Source organism: Squalius cephalus (genome assembly GCF_949319135.1).
Source record: "Squalius cephalus genome assembly, chromosome: 14".
In the NCBI taxonomy this organism is placed as follows: Eukaryota; Metazoa; Chordata; class Actinopteri; order Cypriniformes; family Leuciscidae; genus Squalius; species Squalius cephalus.
The window spans coordinates 4,874,228-4,894,376 of NC_137135.1; the positions used below are offsets into that span (position 1 = coordinate 4,874,228).

The window sequence follows — 20,149 nt, forward strand, 5'->3', positions numbered from 1 at the left end:
CACATGCAGGTACACACCTATAGGTTTGGTTGGCCTACCCGACTGGCTGGGCAGGTCTGTGCCTACGCCCATACCTGCAACACCTCCCTCAATGTGTGTGTGTGTGTGTGTGTGTGTGTGTGAGCTCTCAATCAGTCAGCTGAAATCACCAGTGCATCTGCCTTCGACTGCAGCGTAACTCATATTCATCAGGTAAGTCCTCTTTTCATGTTCATTAAGATCCACAAACTGTTTATTTCTAATGTGGCTATTTGGTGTTGGCAAATCTTTGACTGATCTGAAGTATTGCAAGCTTGAGGTGACATTTTTATTTCAGTTTCTTATATATATATATATATATAATATCTGCTGGTGTCATCTGTACTGTGATGTGCGGTGCAGTGAAAGTGTTTTTGCCCTCATATATCGTTGATTTGTCTTTCACACTGTCACTGTCACGATCACTATTCAGACATGTTTCCTCTTGCTCAAGCTCTGTTGACTCATGAAGGTCATGTTGTGTCACCGTGGTGCAGGAGGATTGTTGGGCTTTATGTACACACTGGGATATTCATTTGGCAACCAAACAAACAATTATGGACACTAAGGGTGGTTGATTTTTTAAGTCAGTTTTACAAAAAATCCTGCTAATAATAATAATACTATTATTAATGAATGGTGTCATCAGATTAGGTGAGTTAATGTTCAGGATATAACGTAAGGGAAGTGTTATGTAAATATGATCAGATGGTCGGAGATCATGGTTTACAGAGAGAGAGAGACTGTGTGTGTGTGTGTGTGTGTGTGTGTGTGTGTGTGTGTGTGTGTGTGTGTGTTTTGTCTGGATGGACAGGCTCTTCTACATGGTTTAGAAAAGAAACTCAGGAATTTTGCATAATGGTTCAGTGTTACAGATCTCTAGATATATTTCCTAGGTTCAAAATAAATCTGTTAAATAAACTGAGATATTCATGATGTAGTAAGGAATGAATTATTTCAGTAATCTGGTTTATGTAACTGAAACTCTTTGAGACTGCCATTAACACGGCTCCTCAGCTTCCCTGTTTTCTGTGAATCTGTCAGTTTCTTGGAGAATTACCTGAATGAATTTTTCAGTTCGTGGGAATTTCTTGAAGGAAAGTTGTGAGACACTCCCACAATGAGTATTTCTTTTTGTGTAGGTGGTTGCCTAAGTTGCCAACAATACGCCTTTATTTAATAAATAGTGTGCCTACATTATTTACAAAATATGCAGTGCTTCCAGCAATAATAATAATTCATATTAACCCATTTAATTCCAAATGTTTCCCAGAGATTACATATATGAATTTGTATGGTATTTGTAAGGATATTAAACAATTATGTAAAAAAATAATTGAAAATTCCATGATTTTTTTTTTTTTTTTTTTTTTTTTCTGTCTGGTTACAAATTTGACCGGTAGTAGAACGAAGAGAGTCAAGGTCTATGGTGTTAATGCATTTACAAACTCACAAACCTCCAGCAATTAGTTCAAAGACTGGGTTAAATTGTTGAAATGAGGATTTTATTCCATTAACAAAGAAGGCTCACTTTCAAATAGGACAAAATAGCATTTCTATGCAGCAGTACGGCACAACTAATCAAATAAAATGATGACAAAATGACATAAATTATAGAAAAATGGAAGTTACCAGTGGGATTAAATGGGTTAATATACATAGACCACCATTCAAAAGTCTGGGGTCAGCTTTGACAATTTAAAATCTTTTATATTGTAATTTATTACAAATTCGTTTAAAATTCTTATATCTTTATATATCAATCTCAATGCATATCATATTGTCAATGCATTCCAAAGCAAGTTTTACCACATGAAAATGAAAAATTAAAGACAATGAATAATATATTTTTTTATGTCTTTCTAATGTCCAGGTGTCTTCTCAGGAAGATCTTTCACTTGATTGACAGTAACAATGTCTAAAGGTACGTTACAGTGTCCAGTGTTTCGATCCACTGTCTTATCTTATTGAGTTTCACACGGGTCAAACTGTCAGCGTTTGTTCATAAACTGCAGCTATTAATCATGGCATTCCACTCTTACAACCAAAACAATTATGTCCTGCGTCACAGCATCAAATCCTGTCGTGCCACATGTCACACATTGCTTAACACACTCAACTTTCAGCCATACTTCTTTTTTTTAAATACTCAAACAACTGCGTGTATTACCCCTGAAGCAATGGCCCCTGAAAAACTAAATACGATCTCAAAAGATGTCTTTATGTTTCTGTTGATTTCAGAGGGGGACAGACAGTCGGTTTTACGGACCACAAAGGTCCGCACCGCTCTGAAAGGAGACGCCAGCTGGATTCAGAGACAACAGCAAGCAAAGCTTGAGAGAGAGGAGGAGGAGAAGAAGGAGAAACCATGGTGAAAAAAGAAACAAAGCTTGAAAAACTACCCTAAGTTAAAAGTTCACAGTGCAATATTTCTAACACGTTCTCCCTTTTAGGGTCGCTGAGGTGCGAGCAACCCGCTCAAATGGTGTGTTTGAAGAAACACCTGTTTCTGAATCTTCACCCACGGTTAATGCAGCACCCCAGCCCGGATCCGACACAGAGAAGTATGTGCTGTTAGTCTCCATGAGCTCTACATTTACATGTATTCAATTAGCAGGCCAGAGCCAATGTGGAAATTGCCAGTATGAGTGTGAAAATCGATGTGTTTAGATGATAGGTCACATCGATATTGTGTATTTCAAGAAGTGGAAGGGGCAGATAACCGAACCCTGAGGTACTCCAGAAGTTAGTTAACACCAAGATGCCATGAAGAATGGATTTGTGAAGTAATACTCAAACCAGCAGATTGCAGTTCTCTGAACAATAAGGTGGACAGAAGGATCTGGGGTCTCATTTATAAACTGTGCGTAGGAAACACTTACTAAAAGTGTATGTGCGCCCGAAAGACAAAAAATGGCGTACGTCAAAAAATGCCAGAACTTGCGTAAAATTCCCTTTATAAATCCCAGTCAGCAGAAGATTGTGCGCACATGCGTCTCCACCCTGAAATAACCATATATGAGCTTACAATGCCTAGTTTTACTATGCATATCCTCATCTGCATATCATTTGCATATATTCATACATGTATATTCATCCACGTGATACCACGTTTACTGGTACAAGACATTATAGGAAAATAAGAGATACGGATGTGCGTCACATTGCTAAAAATCATTTAGTAGCCTATCCTTGCCTTGTTTTTGAATAAATAAATCAAATAGTATAAAATACATTTCAGAGAAATTTTTTCTCAATCTTTTCCACTGGCCAAATAGTATTTTTAATTGCTTTATATTTTTAATGGAAACAGATGGGCTTTATTGTGCATTATTGAGCGCGACAATATTTTCTCAGACCATTATTTCCGATATTATCATGCGCTAAGCAAACATTAAAACACAGCATGCCACAGAAAAAGTGTTCAAAATCCACTACAAATATTTCTATTTATTAGAAAATAAAAAATGTTGTAACTTCTCGGTAATGATTTCACGTAATTTAAGTGCTTAACCCCATTAATGAGAATGGCATATAAATGTGTATATCAGATGTAAAACAGAGTTTAAATCATTATTTTATTTATTTAAACTCTTATTGTGAACATGCACTATATTTATGATTAGGACTCATAATGAATGTTAAAAGTGGTTTTCCTTCATCTGTTGTCACCATCGGTGTCGCCAAACGGCTCCGTCTCAAATGTTCGTACGCATGGCGCAGAGTTTGTGTGCATGTGCACGAATTTTCCCATCAAGTTAGTTTTTATAAACCACAACTTATGCGTGGGAAGTGGCGTACGCCTCTGTCAGGGCCTGTTTTGTGTGACGCAGCGGTTATAAATGAGGCCCCTGGTGAATTACTGTGTCCAAGGCTATCTTGCCACAGCAGAATGAGGATGAATGATTGAGAGGAAGCTCTTGCTAACCACAGGGCTTTGTTGACAGATAGCGAGGTTTCTATTGAATATCTGCTTTTGAAGCCTGGTTGATAATTGTCTAGCTGGTTTTTCTATGAGAAGAAAGAGGACAGAAAGTGAAAAAAAGTGTCTGAAATGCCCTATTAGTGTAAGGTTATGTGCTTTTTAAGTAGTGGATACCTGATACTAGGAGATATGGCTTGTAGAAAATGCGAGGATAGGGTCAATAAATCTGTGATGTAAAGATGTTCTGTAAACCCTAAAATTTGTCTGTTTACATGTTAAAAATGTCAATATTTATTTTTCAATTTTCAATTTCACAGAACAAAAACACCTACATCTGGATACATAATCAGGTAATGAGAATATTCAGTCTATCGAGTGAGTTTGGTTAACACTGCTTGTGTATCGCTTTCCCTCATGTGTGATGATTTACTTTTGCAGAGGCGTTTTCAGAAAAACCGATACCAAGCCAACATCAACTCCCTCCACCAACGGATATGCGTAAGAGCATTCGCTTTTCATGTCAGAAACCATACTAGTTTCTATTGACTTCAGAACATCATATTCATCATTACATTCATATAGATGTAGTTTGTTTGCAAATAAACTGCATTGCTAATATAAGATGTGGATGTCAGTACATGAATTTTAATAGTATGCTGTTTGTTTCTCCTCCCTTAGCGGAGTAAATAGCTTCACCAAAAAGCCATCTGATAGTTACAAGAAAATGTAAGTGAGCCGAAAACACTCAAGCGTATGGGTCACGCACAAAAAACATTCAAGCTCATTTTTAGAACACCTTAATAAGATTTATTTCCATAAATATTAATTTCCCAGAGCCCCTCACACGATCCGGCCCAGCAATGAAAAGACAGCGCTCTTTGAACCAGCTCTGGATCCAGAAGAAATGGAAAAGCGGTGAGAGTCCACACACTACAAGCTGATTAATCCAAGATGACTTCTTCATAAAATAACCTTTCTGTTGTGTGTGTGTGTGTGTGTGTGTAGGAAAGAGGCTGCCATCGGTGTGCTGAGAAGTTCGGCATCAAATCGCCGTTCGTACGTAACATCTGCTGCAAAGAAATATGGGTAAGTGCCTTGTTAAAAAATATGTCTTCTGAAATCGCTGAAATACAGAGATGAAATGTTTTTTGGGGAAATGTACCAGGGTAATGCCATAATTTTTGGTTGTGTCCTGCACTCTAGGTGATAATATGTTCCCTTTAGGGCTAAATAAAGTAAATATGTGTATCTCTCTAATAACAGCTGTTGTATCTTGAGAGTGTATCGCCACTCTGGATAGTAGATACCATAGTGGAGCGGCTAAGTGATATAATCGTTCAGTTTATGATACAAGCGTGAAAATTGGCATGAGCAGTCTCCATGGGTCACTTGACAAGAAAATTGTCCGAGCCACTTGAAATTTCAAGATTTTTCATTTTTCAATATGGCCGACACCTTAGTGGAGCAGTTAAGTGATATAGTGGTTTATTTGGTGATACAAGCATGAAAATTGGCATCAACAGTCTCTGATGGTCACTAGACAATAAGCCACCCACAGCTACTTGAAATTTCAAGATGGCAACCATTTTTCAAGATGGCCACCACCTTAGTGGAGCAATTAGGCTCATGGCAATTTTCATGCTTGTATCACCAACTAAATGATTTCTTAAGCCTAATTGCTCCACTAAGGTGGTGGCCATCTTGAAAAATGGCCGCCATCTTGAAATTTCAAGTAGCTGTAGGTGGCTTATTGTCTAGTGACCATCTGAGACTGCTCATGCCAATTTTCATGCTTGTATCACCAAATAAACCACTATATCACTTAACTGCTCCACTAAGGTGTCGGCCATCTTGAAAAATGGCCGCCATCTTGAAATTTCAAGTGGCTCGGACAATTTTCTTGTCAAGTGACCCATGGAGACTGCTCATGCCAATTTTCACGCTTGTATCATAAACAGAACGATTCTGCCAAACATAAGCACTTAGCCGCTCCACTACCACTAGTAATTGGTGAAAATGTTAGGATGAATGCACATCCCATCCCTCACTGCACAATGTTCACATCTAATATTTCCAGATCTTTGGAGAAACCAGACAACTCTGATGAGACGAGCACATCCTTTGTTGCCAAAAGGTATGTGGGAAATTTCTGAGTTAAACAGGACAAACTGACTAAATGAAATAGGGTTGAAAGAGGTGAAATGGCACAGCTGATGATATGGCAGAAATTAAGCTGAATCATTATGTGTATATGTTTCCATTAATAAAAATGAGCAATGAGTTCAAGTGTCCCACTGTATAACCCCTGTATTCTATTACGTTTACCCTTATCCTCATTCCTTGTGCATATGATTGACGTGATTGTAGGGTAGTTATCAGTGGTGAGGATGATGACACTACAGCATCTGTGCAGTCTGTGCCTCAGCAAAGGTAAACTACTCATCATCTGTCAGTTATACAACTGCAGGCTCTTATTTCTTGTTTTACACGGTCTCAATTGCAATTTTACTGTATTTACAGTGTTAAATCGAGCATTGGACAACCCACTGCACCAGTGGTGAAGGAGGTCAAGCCAGCCGCACCTGAAACTAAACCAGTTGCTGAAACTAAACCAACAACACAAACTAAGACAGTAGCTGATCCTAAACCAGTTGAAACTAAACCAGTTGCTGAAACTAAACCAACAACACAAACTAAGGCAGTAACTGATCCTAAACCAGTTGAAACTAAACCTTCAGCACAAACTACAACAGTAACTGAGACTAAACCCACAACTGAACCTAAACCAGTTGCTGAAACTAAACCAACAACACAACTTACAACAGTAACTGATCCTAAACCAGTGACTGAAAGTAAACCAACAACACAAACTAAGACAGTAACTGAGACTAAACCAGTTGAAACTAAACCAGTGGCTGAAACTAAACCTACCACACAACTTACAACATCATCTGAACCTAAACCAGTGGCTGAAACTAAACCAACAACACAAAGTACAACAGTAACTGAACCTAAACCAGTTGCTGAAACTAAACCAACAACACAAAGTACAACAGTAACTGAACCTAAACCAGTTGCTGAAACTAAACCAGCAACACAAACTAAGACAGTAACTGAGACTAAGACAGTGGCTGAAACTAAACCTACCACACAAAGTACAACAGTAACTGATCCTAAACCAGTTGAAACTAAACCTACAACAGCATCTGAACCTAAACCAGTGGCTGAAAGTAAACCAACAACACAAAGTACAACAGTAACTGAGACTAAACCCACATCTGAACTTAAACCAGCAGCTGAACCTAAACCAGTGGCTGAAACTAAACCAACAACACAAACTAAGACAGTAACTGAGACTAAACCAGTTGAAACTAAACCAGTTGCTGAAACTAAACCAACAACACAAACTAAGACAGTAACTGAGACTAAACCAGCTGAACCTAAACCAGTGGCTGAAACTAAACCAACAACACAAACTAAGACAGTAACTGAGACTAAACCAGTTGAAACTAAACCAGTGGCTGAAACTAAACCAACAACACAAACTAAGACAGTAACTGAGACTAAACCAGTTGAAACTAAACCAGTGGCTGAAACTAAACCAACAACACAAACTAAGACAGTAACTGAGACTAAACCAGTTGAAACTAAACCAGTGGCTGAAACTAAACCAACAACACAAACTAAGACAGTAACTGAGACTAAACCAGTTGAAACTAAACCAGTTGCTGAAACTAAACCAACAACACAAACTAAGACAGTAACTGAGACTAAACCAGTTGAAACTAAACCAGTGGCTGAAACTAAACCTACCACACAAAGTACAACAGTAACTGATCCTAAACCAGTTGAAACTAAACCTACAACAGCAACCGAATCTAAACCTCCAACTATAACTATAACAGCACCTGAACCAAAACCAGCAGCTGAAACTAAACCAACGACACAAACTAACACAGCAACTGATCCTAAACCCACATCAGAACCTAAACCAGTGACGCAAACAAAACCAGCATCTGAATCCAAGCCGGAGCCGGTTCCAGAGAACAGGTTTGCTCTATAAATATTCATATTAACTGAATTTAAATCATTGCATATCTAATGTAAATATATAAGCCTATGTGTCTATAGATAAACTCATCCAGCACTACATCCTGTTGATGCATTTTCCTGATGTTTCTTGAATCCCTAGCAGTGCTAAGAGCCTGATCGAGCTGTCCGACACGCTGATATCCTTCAGCACAGAGCCGGCCAGGTACAAGATCATCCCATTAATATATATCATCCCCGTCATACAAAGATTACGTTCATTAATCTCAGTGTCATTCATGTGTAAAGGGCTTTCATACATCATACAGTATTAATGAGTGAGTGCGCTGATATTGTTGCTGACCTCTGACCCCACTGTCATGTCCATTTATTGCAGTGTGATAGTAAAATGCAGTCAGATCCACACACTCACTCTTAGAGATATGAATATGGATACACTGTCCATAAGCAGCATTAGTTATAATTGTGGAAATGTGTATTTAGTTTCATGCACAAACATATTCAGAGAAAATAGGCTAGTGCTTTAGTTTGTACAGCTATACTACCAACAATAGGTTCGTTGTTATGCTTTATATGGTTTTCCATTTCTTTTGTAAAGGAAAGGCCTAAAATGAAAGTTCAGTCATTGTTTACTCTGAAGCCATATGACCTTCTTTCTTTTTTCAAACACGAAAGGAGAGTTTATTTATTTATAAAATGCCCTGCTTGTGCGTGTTCATATACGGTGACCCTCTTTTACTGTATATAAAACGATCCCATGCTTAATATTTCAAGTGTTCTGAAGACGTGTGATAGGGTTTGGCAAAAAACAATCCGAAATATAATGTATTATTTAGCGAAAAAAAAAAAAACGAGTGGCCAATGGCGCGTTTTGGAGATATGTCACATTATTACACTTAATACCAGGCCCGGAGTGGGTAATCGGGAGAATCGGAAGAATTCCCGGTGGGCCGCTTCACTTTTGGGCCGGTCGAGGAATTAATTTTTTTTTTTTTTCACATTTCAATGTCACGTTTACATAATGTCACGTTTACATGATGTCACACTACACACGTTCCGCATTCTGACACCGCAGCGCGCAGCCTCTGCATGGGTTGTACCATGTGAGGGAGTTCTCCCCTCCCCTCCTATAGAGTTGGTTGGGTCCATAGCCCGTCTTTCCAAAACGTTTTCTCAGGTAGGCTACCGCGGCACCGCCGGCGCCTACCGATAGCTGGGCCGGCCCTACCGTAACGGTACGCGTCAGGGAGGATGGATGGGAGGAAGAGGCCAGGAGCTTTGTTCCCGCCACAGAATAAAACATTTTAAAAGATAATTGCGACTTTTTATCTCACAATTGCGAGTTTACATCTCGCAATTCTGACTTTATTTCTCAGAATTGCGAGATATAAAGTCAGAATTGCGTGAAATAAAGTCAGAATTGCGTGAAATAAAGTCGCAATTGCATGTTATAAAGTCAGAATTGCGAGATATTAAGTCAGAATTGCGTGTTATAAAGTCGCAATTGCGAGATATAGAGTCAGAATTGCGTGTTATAAAGTCAGAACTGCGTGAAATAAAGTCGCAATTGCTTCGGCCTATAGTCAGAACTGCAAGATATAGAGTCAGAATTGTGTGATATAAAGTCGCAATTGCGTGTTATAAAGTCAGAATTGTGAAATATAAAGTCAGAATTGTGTGAAATAAAGTCGCAATTGCTTAAAGTCTAAGTGAATTATTATTTAACCTTTAGGCTACATTATTTGTTAACCCATGGTATTGATACAAACTACACAATAGTACGAGCTGAACTGTTGCTTCATTTATCCAATTTAGAAAAAGTGCTAATTTGGAATTCCACCATGGAAAAAGTGGGCCGGTCTTGGGCCTGAAACTCCCGGGCTGAAAAGTGGCCCCACTCCGGCCCTGCTTAATACACCTATAAAGACCTAATTATTAACAAGTAGAAAATATGTAGCCCCGCCCCTTTTCAGCGCTGCGCTCGTTGTCTTTTGACTTCCGGTCTGTATTTTCACAGCGATCTTGCGTGAATGAACTGCTCGTTTTAAAATCTTCCCGGTCGACTGACATTTGTTAAGACATCTGCTTTAAACATTACAATCCTCATGATAACTTTCGTTAACTTTACATTAAGTAAATCCACTTCAAAAGCTAATTACTCCTGGACAGCAATGCCATAGAAATATACATTACAGAGCGACCGCAAAAACGGAAGTTAAATGACAATATTCTAAAGATGGCGGCGCCCTCGATCGTTTCGCTCAAGTATACCTATAAGTTCTTATAGGAGATGTCCCATACTAAATGCACACCTCACATGAAACAATTTTACTGCAGCGTTTTAGAGATATGTCACATTATTACCGTTTACACACCTATAAAAATCAACCCGCGGCAGTTTAAAGAAGCCCAATTCCGCGGGAAAACCCGCATGTTTTTTTTTTTTTTTTTTTATCATAGCATTGATAAGCTCAACTCAGTGATAATTGTGGTGGGTTAATATTTTGTTTTGGAGTGATTCTAGCAGAATTTTAGTGTCAGGTATCACTTCAAAATGTTTTACTGTAACAGGGTTGAACCTGTAATTCACTAGGCCTACTCTAAATATTTGCCAGACATGTTATAATTATGTAGCAATAGGTCTGCTGGCATGACTTTAAAGCAGTGGTTTTCAAACTGTGGGTCGCGACCCACTTGTGGGTCACACAGTGAGAAAATGTGGGTCGCACAAAGGCACTTAGCTGCAGCTAAATTTACGTTATGATGAGTGAAACAAAACCAGTCCGATTAATGACCAAACAACTCTTAAGTGAGTTTTAGCGCCCGCCAAAGTTAATTTTTGTCCCGCCAAAGTCTTATTTGATTGGTGAGTAGCCTAATGTAGATGAACTGCTGCGCTTGTGACAGTCACAGTGCATGTTTAACTGAAAGAACAAACAGAGAGAGACTCGGTCGCGCGCGCGGTCTCTCTCTCTCTCTTCTGAGCCAGGCGAGTAAACAAGTCTTCACCGTCTCCAAACTAAGCGCTGTCTTGCTTTCTCTCCCTCGCACATATTAATCAAAATAAATCGACACGGGGGTAAAATGTCGAAAGACAAAGTTTCATGTGGATCATTCAGAGATTTTTTTCCCTTAATTACCGCTGGGTGAATTGTGCTAAATAAGTTGTTGCCTTATCTTCTCTGAAAGGCGTCCCCGACATTCAGCTGACATAAAACAACACTTTAATTAAACGAATAAAACTATCCAGTGATGAAATGTTTTCTGTGTTGACACAAATCTTGGATGTCCATGTCCTAACTGCTGGGATAATCACACAACGCGCACGACACGTCCAATTCGCGAACTAATGACTCCTTTGAACCGATTCATTTTAATGAACGGATAAAACAACTGATCTTTCCAACAGTGAACTCTGAATCGGTGTATAATCAGTAACACTTTACAATAAGGTTCTATTTATTACATAAATTACATAAAAAGTACAGTTTGCTTACTCAAGCATAAGCTTTAAAATAAATAAAACTCCTTGTTTTTTTTGAAAAGCATATGACTACATTTTTCCACACAGTGCTATCAAGAATCGATAAGAGAATCGTTAAAGAATTGGATCGATAATCAGAATCGTCAGTGGCATTATTATTGATAAAATCTTATCATTTCCCATCCCTATGTGTAGACGGTAACATTATAATCAAACATTAAAGAACATTCATGTTTTTTAATTTTTTTTTAAGAGTTAAAAGTTTAAAATATTTTGCTAACATGAGGTCTTGTGTCACTGTCAGTCTTATTCCATCAGTGCAAAACTAGGGTATGCAGATTAAGACCATCAGCATGCATTGATTAATCCCATGGCATGTAGCAAAAAAAAAAAAAAAGGTGCGACCAAATCATGCTGGTGCGACCAACTGAGAAAGTTGGTAGCACCAGTGCAAGTGGGTCTTGAGATTGATTATACTTGTCTAGGTGGGTCCCAGAATGAAAAAGTTTGGGAACCCCTGCTTTAAAGAGCATTTTAAAACGTGCTGTTCTGTAATAGACCACAAGAGGACACAAGAGTTTTATCAGAGACTTGATTATTCCTGTGTTTCTTGTTCCTTCAGTTCTGGCCAAGTGGATCCAGGAATAGATCTGCTCAGTCGGGATCTGCTCATGGACAACAGGTGAGAGGGGCTGTGTGCATTTATGATTATTATTTACATTATATTTTACAAGCCCGAGGAGTGTAATATGCAAAGCACAGGTTATGGTCATTCTGCAAAATGGATGCTTCATAGAAATATGTGTATAAAATGAGTTGAACCGAATGCTGAGGCTAAATTTTACTATAGACTTTGACACTTGAGCACAATGTTAAATGAAACTAAAACTGTCAACCCTATTCTCTTACTAAATCACTTATAGTATATTGACATGTATTCATAATGCTTGAGATGGCATAATGCAGTAATTATTAACACAAACACATTATTTACATGGGTAAAATCTTCCAAACTAGTTGTATAGAACACATCAGTTGAATGATCTGGATGTTTCTCCTCTAGTCCTCTTCCTCAGACGGAGAAAACTCAACACAGTCTGGATCTGCTTGCTGATGAACTCATTCCCTTCAGTACTAAAACCACCAGGTGATTCTTCTGCTCATCTTCACCTTTTCTTCATCACTTTGAAGAATTGTGCAAAAACAGTATAAAAGAAGCTCGCCGAACCATTGAAGTGTAATAGTTTCATATTCCCTCTCTCAGAAGTTGCCATAAAACCCACCCAAACATACACAGATTCTCATGATCTATTGGCTTTATTATAGAGATGATACGTTGATCACACACTACAGCCTCAGCACAATTAACCCTTTTCAACACATCACACATCCACTCTGCATATGTTCCTGAGCTCAGCATTAAATCTGTGTGAAATGGTTTATGTTTCAGCTCAGCTGATGTGTTCGATCCATTACGGACGGAGGGTGAGCCCACGAAGAGGTAATGAATCTGACGTGAACGTGTGTATTCCCAGTGTTTATCAGTCTTGTGTGTTCACGTCTCTCTCTCTGTCTGCTTGTGTCTCTCAGTCCTCAATGGTACCGTCCTCCTGTACTGGACCCGAGGTGATTCTGCAGATCAGTTTAATAACTTCATGATCATTATGTGTGCCATGATACAGTTTGTCATAATAGTGTATATTTTAATGTTCAGTTCCACAGATACACTCAATGATTTTCAGAATCCTACAGACTTGGTTGCTAAGTGAGTGTTTAAATCAATTCACATGGACTATATTTTATCTTATTTCATTTATAAACAGGGTTTGACATTAACACCCGCCAAACGCGTGTGTATTTCAGCAGTGGCGTGTAATGCAGTCACTCCTTCTAGCCACTTTGTTGGGTTGAATTATATATATAATATATACATTTTTCAATTGTAGTCTTTTAAAAAGGATCTGAAATAATAAACTAAGTGTAATGTAGTGTTGTCAAAGATATAGATTTTTCGTTACATATCGATACTGGAATATCTGAAACGCTAATTTTCCACAGAATATACAGGATCCCAGCGTCTCTTTCTCTCTCTCTCTCCGACAGCGAGTGACACACAAACCCGCCTCTCCTCACTCACTCCATTCATTTGCTCCGGATGAATATTGTTGCTGTTACAGGGATTGAATTTCGGCGTGAGATTGTGTATTTTGCACATAATTTTACTCATTCCTGCAGCTTTTGTGCTCAAACCCAAAGTTCACACACATAAAGCCGCCTCTCAGGACTAAATTAAGCTCTTTTTCACTGTTTATTGCACTTAAACGGTGAAATACACTCAAAATAATGTCAAAATGCCGGTCTTGGCGAGTATTCACGTAAACACAGTCAGTTTTAAGTGTTTTAAATGAATGTAAACAGTTGAGAAAGAAAACACGTGTAACAGTATAATGGATCAGTGAGTCAGGTCTTAAAGTGACAGCAGCCTAATATTCCTGCTGACAAATTATGTGATAATATTAAAAATATCTATGTGGCAGATTTGCCCCATGGTATTGATGTCAAAACTGAGTGGCTCGTAACTTTAGAAAACCACTAGCCACAGTGACTGATGAGCAAAAAAGTGAATGTCAAGCCCTGTTTATAATATTAAAGTTCAGAATGTCATTATACACTATGCATTTGATTAACCAGTAATATTAATCTAGATGTTTTGTATTGTATTAATAGTTTGCCAAAAGATGTTTTGGTTTCCTTGGATGAAGATGTCGTTCCATTTGACACTAAAAGGTAATTCGTTTAATTATTATTAGCACAACTCATTTCTTGAGAATCATGTCTGTGTTGATTCATATTGTTTGCATTGAGATCTTTGCTATGAAAAGTCAATAACATAATGGGTTAAAGTGCCGGAGGTGGAAGAGGCAAACCCAACCCTAACACTGCACCTGAGCGGCAGATACACTCACACACACACACACACTGTCGAGCGCTCGTTCACATGTGTGCTCTCGCTCGCGGGGAATAACACTGCACTCTTTCTTCACAGGAGCGACTGGAGCACAGTCATGGACAGGTAAAGTGAGGCTCTTCTTATGATACAAAGTCTTTGATAACTCATAAAAACATTGTTTTATCTCTCACTATTTAACTTCCCAAAACAATAATGCAAGCAAATCCCAGTAATCATATGGGTAATTGAAGAAAACTACACATGCTGTCACAGCAATTGATACTTTTGATGTAATTATATCATTGCTTTTTATCGTCAAACTTTCTTATCAACATAAACTGGGTGTGTTGATATAATAAATGAATTAAACATGATTCATTTTGAGATTCTTTAAGATTCAAGATTTGGATTTATATGTTTTTCAATAAAAATAATAATCATTGAGGGGGGGAGTTTTCATTTTTTTTTTTTTTATGTCCTCCTTGGAAGTTAAAAAGGGTTAAACTAGCTTTTCCTGTTTAGCACTGGAGAAATGTAGGCCAGGTTTACTTGGATAACAGCTACATAAGTAAAGCCCTGCTTTATGCCTTGGCTTACTCATTGTTTCTTCAAGGATCTCACTGAAATATGCCTTGACAGAGACACACACTTTAAAAATGCCGCCTTTCTCTCCTATCTTCACCATAGATCGCATGTTTGCAGTCAAACTAAACAGTTATGCGTGATTACACATGATTTACATAAAAGTCCAGGAGAAGCTTCACAGTTGTGTGTGTGAGTGCATGTGTCGTGCTGTCTGAGACCAGATCACTCACAAACTCACTGTTTTGTCTTGTAGTAACAAAACCAGCTCCAAAACAGTGGCGAGTTCGGTCCCGGAGAAGTTACCCGAATCTGAGTCCAGGAAGTAAGTGTTCTTCCAACGAAAGCCGATTGTTTAACCGGATTATTGTTGTCCTGTTGAATGCCTGATCTCCTTTGCTCTCTGTTTTCTAGGGGGTTTGTCTTTGTTAAGGAATATGTGAATAATGCACTACCTGATGACAGGTAAGCTGAAGGCATTATTTTATTAGAATAATTCGGTTCTCAATTGGTTTTCTTCAGGATCCAGATTTAAGACTCAACACAGTACCAAAAAATGGCTTGCATTTGATACAAAAGTAACAGAAATATTCAAAAAATCAGAATCAAAATGACCATGAAATGCATGGGTGAAGAAATCCGATTTGTGTGCATATCCGATTGAAATCCGAATGAATCAGAATTAGCTAATGTGAACAGCAGAAAATCAGTTTCGAGCTACAGCTCATTCATATGTGCTTTGCAATCCTTATTAAATCACATTTCTGGAAATCTGTATCAGTCTGACCGCTCTGATAGGATTTCATGTGGTTTATGTGACTTTCTCACGACACGTAAAACGTAAATGTCAGACGTTGTTATAGGAAACATTGTTATAGGAAATAGTTTCACCGCCGAAACAATGCTGTGTTGTTGCAAAGAGCCGGACGAGCAGAAAATGACACTATAACGGAGACATATTTGTGAACTGACGGAGACAAGCGCAGAATAAGCCGCTCTGCCTCAGGAAACACAGTAGTCCAGCGCCGGCTTCACACGTCCATGCTGTAAAACAAGACAACATCTCTATTGCAAACTCCTCCATGTTGTTGTTGTTATTGCCATGTTCCTACCAACTCAACGTCATGGCCATAGAAACCAATGCAGATATTCCGGAAAACGAAAGAGCTGCATGCACACACAAATGGGATCTGAGCAGTTGCAATACACACTTCCCAGACAGCAACAGTGTCGGCCCAGATCCGGCCCACATCTGGGCTGTGAGGAATCCACGTGTACCGGATCTGGGCCGACACTGTTGCTGTCTACGTGTGGACATCAATCATTTTAGAGCAGGGGCCGTATTCACAAAGCATTTTATCTTACCACTAGGAGTACGCCAAAATCGCACTAAAAGATTTTAGCTAGGAGTTTTCTCTTAGAAGTTATTCACAACGCCTTTCAGACCTACTCTTAGTAAAGAAAAATGACAACTCCCAAACTAAGAGTGAGTCTTCGTTGCTATGGATGACGTCATTACTCGTGCACGAGCTTGACTGAAGTGACCACCTTGATTGGCTGATGATTGTAACGCGGGAATGATTCAAACCCCGCCCCTACGAGGATGAGTGACAGGTGACAGGTCTGAGAATGCGTGCGCTACACAAGTAGTGCGAAGGACGGAAGATGATGAATAACTGAATAAATAGCCTAAATGAATAAAGAGTAAGGCTAAACAAATAGCCTAGTAGCCTAATGAAACATATGGATTGATGCAATATCTTTGCAACATTATTGAATTAATCTGTCACTATATGCCTCTGCCTACGTTTGCAAAGAGAAGAACATTTTAATTTGATTCACAATGAAACGTTACAATTAGTTTACATGCAATGAGTAGCCTAGTTTTGGTTGTTGTTGGTGGCGTTATTGCATCCCTAGTTATGCCTACAATGCAGAATTGTTCCTCGCGATGGGAAGCTCCTGTAGCGCCGCATACGCATTTCAAAACATCGTAACGTGAAATGCCACAAAAGCGGTTTGTGAAGGTCTTAGTGAGTTAGGAGTCCTCTCGACTTCTTTTAAGCTGTCCCAGGCTTAGGTGCTCCTTTTAGGGCTAAATGCTTCGTGAATTACTCTTAGTCAAAAAAATTAGGAGTCCTAAAGTTACGAGTGACACGCCCATTATTTTTAGGAGTTGCTCCTAAATTCGCCAGTTAGGAGCTACTTTTAGCCTTAAAATTCTTTGTGAATACGGCCCCAGATTCCAATCGGATACACAAATAATCGGATTTTGACTGACAGTGTGAACGCAGCCTGTTGCTGTCTGGGCTGTGACCTGTTTTTATCTTGACTGTTATACATCATGCTGGATCAATACAGTGTCATCTACCATATTCCCTTCTTCCCTCATACAGCAGCTCCTCCGACTATGTGTCTTCAACATCCTCCAGCTACAACTACAGCAGTCCCAGCAGCCACTACTCCAGGTACACCTCTATAACATACAGCAGCTCCAGAAATGCACACACACATTCACATTCAACGGAGTTATGAATGCACACACACGCACATTCATGCCTTTTGTGGGAAATGCACAATATAGTATTATGTATGATTATACAGACTGCAATATGCATTTCACGATTCAATTTAATTTTGATTCTCAAGTTTGCGATTCGATTCAGTCCCGATATAGTTTGATTCAAGGTTGATTAATCGTGATATACAGGTACAGTACAGAAACTCTCTCAACTAATGTTGTAGACTAGACAGGGAACCCCAGTTGGTACATCACTATTAAAGGTTAAACTGATTTGTATAGGCACTTAAATTACACATAAGGAAGTTTTTATAATAATAACATTATAATAATAACTTTTTAACGACATAATTATGTTTTTGGAAAATAAATGTTTGAATGGTGGTTAACATTACAGATTTATTCAAATATACATTAAATATTGAAGATGAAAATACAATGAATATGCAATATAGTGCTCCAAATAATGTCAAAATAATATCAAAATAATGCTCTCTAGAGTTATTTTTCTTGTTAAACATTGAGTTTATGGTCATTGAATGGCTTTTCTGAGGTGAAATTGGTTGAGAAATTGTTTTGGTTACACTTTCTATGAAGCCCATGCTTATAATGAACTATATACTTATGAGTATTACTATTCTATTTATATATTTATAAAGACTCATTAAGACCTATACTGCATTATAAGAACAGTTATAGTTACATTTATATTATTTATATAATTACTTATAAGTCATGCATTTTCTTTTTTAATACAAATGCTCATCCATTATACATTGATATTGAAAATAGATCCAGAGACACTTGTTTGCTGTACCAATTAGTTATCAATTTATTGTAAATTGTCAATTATTTCAGTTTTTCTTTTATTACAAGAATTATTGTTCATTAGTTCATTAGTATTGTTCATTTTACAAGTAAACAACTTAAATGTATGATGAGCACATCTTCATGAGTTCTTTACATTTGCTTTAGGAAAATTGCATATGTTTTCACTTTACATAAAGTCATTAATGATGCATTTATAGAGTTAGTAACTGCATTATCACTCACAATAAGTATTTATAAGAACACAACACAGCTATTAATAACAATATATTCACTTATTTGACCCAAAATCTGAATTACTAAAAAAGTCATTGTAACTATAATATAATAACATTATAGCATTGCAGGTTGCATCTTTATAAATGCATTCATGGAACCATACGACTGGCTAATTAATACTCATAAATCAGTGTATAATGGATTATGAGCATGCGCATTAAAAAAGTAAATGCATGCATTAAAACTAATTATAAAAAATAATATAAATGTAACTTTAACTGTTCTTATAATGCAGTATAGGTCTTAATGAATAGATTTATAAAATAGTAATACTTACGGAGCTATAATTTAAGCATGGTCTTCATAGAAAGTGTCTTTTAGTTAGTCACATGAGCCCGAACTAACGCCCTCATGTTGTCTTCAGTAGAGATGTGACGTCATGCACGTTCTGTGGAGAGCCGGTGGGAAACGACGCTAAGATCACCATTGAACACCTGAACATATCCTGTCACCCGTCCTGCTTTAAGGTAAGATCCCATATCCGCTTTCTTCCCCGGACTCCGCTCTCATTTGTATGGCACAATATGCTGGATGCTTGTTTGAGATACACTACCCTGTAGGGGTGTAACGGTACGTGTATTCGTACCGAACCGTTTCGGTACAGGGCTTTCGGTTCGGTGCACGTGTGTACCGAATGACTGAATGCAATATTTTGTGTGCGGAACATAGGTACATTTTCGTGTTTCCACACGAACATATTAAGTGGCGGAAGTCTCCGCGTTCAGCGCAAATCCCGCCCTGCAGCTGATTCTAGATTCTAAAGTTTTATCCGTCGTCACTGTAACCTAAACCAATGAAATCAACTGCAGGGCGAAAAAAAGCTTTTCCGCTCCGTGTGCGCCGCCGCACTCTCCGCGCGCGCGCGAGTGTGTGTGTGTGTGTGTGTGTGTCGGCCCGCTGCGCTCTCTGCTCAATGTTCGAGTCAGTGTTTGCGCTGCGCGTTCTGCTCTGTCGTTAACGGCCCAAACACTCCAGTCATGTACCGATCACGCACTGGAAAAGCAAAGTCCGCTCAAATAAGGTGAAATTTCTCAGTAGTACACTTCTGTTTGCTGAGCTGGTATAGTCATGCTAGCAACAATGGTAAAATGACCTGCTCTGATCACATGCTCTGGTAATAATAGCTTCGTAGGCTACTATAGCTTTGGACTATATTTTATTTTGATAATTATTAAAAAAGTGGAAAAAAAAAATCTTAAATTGATTATGTTGATTGATTATTGAAAAATAATAATACATTGATATATTTATGCTTAATATTATTTTAATATAGGGCTATTTTCTGTTCCTTTTTTCCCCATGTTTCATTTAATTAGGTGATTATAAGTTTAATTATTGATGATTACAAGCTTGGAAGAATTGCAATTAATTACAGCAAATTGGTTCTTTTTTTTTTTATCGATTCCCAGCCTTAATTTTTAAATATGAGCAGGCCTACAAGCTGGGATTGGTAATGCTGCACTGTAATCATAGTTATTTATATTTTTCATTATATTTTATTATGTGATATTG

General features: G+C 38.2%; 1 protein-coding gene across 6 annotated transcripts in view; it reads left to right on the forward strand.

Moving 5' to 3' along the window:
• The window catches only part of znf185 (zinc finger protein 185 with LIM domain), a 20,961-nt gene continuing 812 nt past the window's right edge, over positions 1–20,149 (forward strand). Inside the window, exons 1-25 of one of the 6 annotated variants that reach the window (XM_079891887.1) lie at positions 100–192; positions 1,892–1,942; positions 2,260–2,389; positions 2,472–2,582; positions 4,261–4,293; positions 4,382–4,441; positions 4,622–4,669; positions 4,778–4,858; positions 4,949–5,029; positions 6,021–6,077; positions 6,311–6,373; positions 6,464–6,870; positions 7,069–7,993; positions 8,136–8,198; positions 12,100–12,159; positions 12,541–12,624; positions 12,928–12,978; positions 13,068–13,103; positions 13,192–13,242; positions 14,205–14,264; positions 14,524–14,550; positions 15,266–15,334; positions 15,424–15,474; positions 17,406–17,477; positions 19,002–19,104. In XM_079891887.1, coding sequence (XP_079748013.1) covers positions 1,933–1,942; positions 2,260–2,389; positions 2,472–2,582; positions 4,261–4,293; positions 4,382–4,441; positions 4,622–4,669; positions 4,778–4,858; positions 4,949–5,029; positions 6,021–6,077; positions 6,311–6,373; positions 6,464–6,870; positions 7,069–7,993; positions 8,136–8,198; positions 12,100–12,159; positions 12,541–12,624; positions 12,928–12,978; positions 13,068–13,103; positions 13,192–13,242; positions 14,205–14,264; positions 14,524–14,550; positions 15,266–15,334; positions 15,424–15,474; positions 17,406–17,477; positions 19,002–19,104 — 2,733 coding nt within the window. In that variant the 5' untranslated portion in view covers positions 100–192; positions 1,892–1,932. Of the gene's footprint in view, positions 193–1,891; positions 1,943–2,259; positions 2,390–2,471; positions 2,583–4,260; positions 4,294–4,381; positions 4,442–4,621; positions 4,670–4,777; positions 4,859–4,948; positions 5,030–6,020; positions 6,078–6,310; positions 6,374–6,463; positions 7,994–8,135; positions 8,199–12,099; positions 12,160–12,540; positions 12,625–12,927; positions 12,979–13,067; positions 13,104–13,191; positions 13,243–14,204; positions 14,265–14,523; positions 14,551–15,265; positions 15,335–15,423; positions 15,475–17,405; positions 17,478–19,001; positions 19,105–20,149 lie in introns of all 6 variants that reach the window. The other 5 variants (XM_079891882.1, XM_079891883.1, XM_079891884.1 and 2 more) reach the window with 5 other exon arrangements.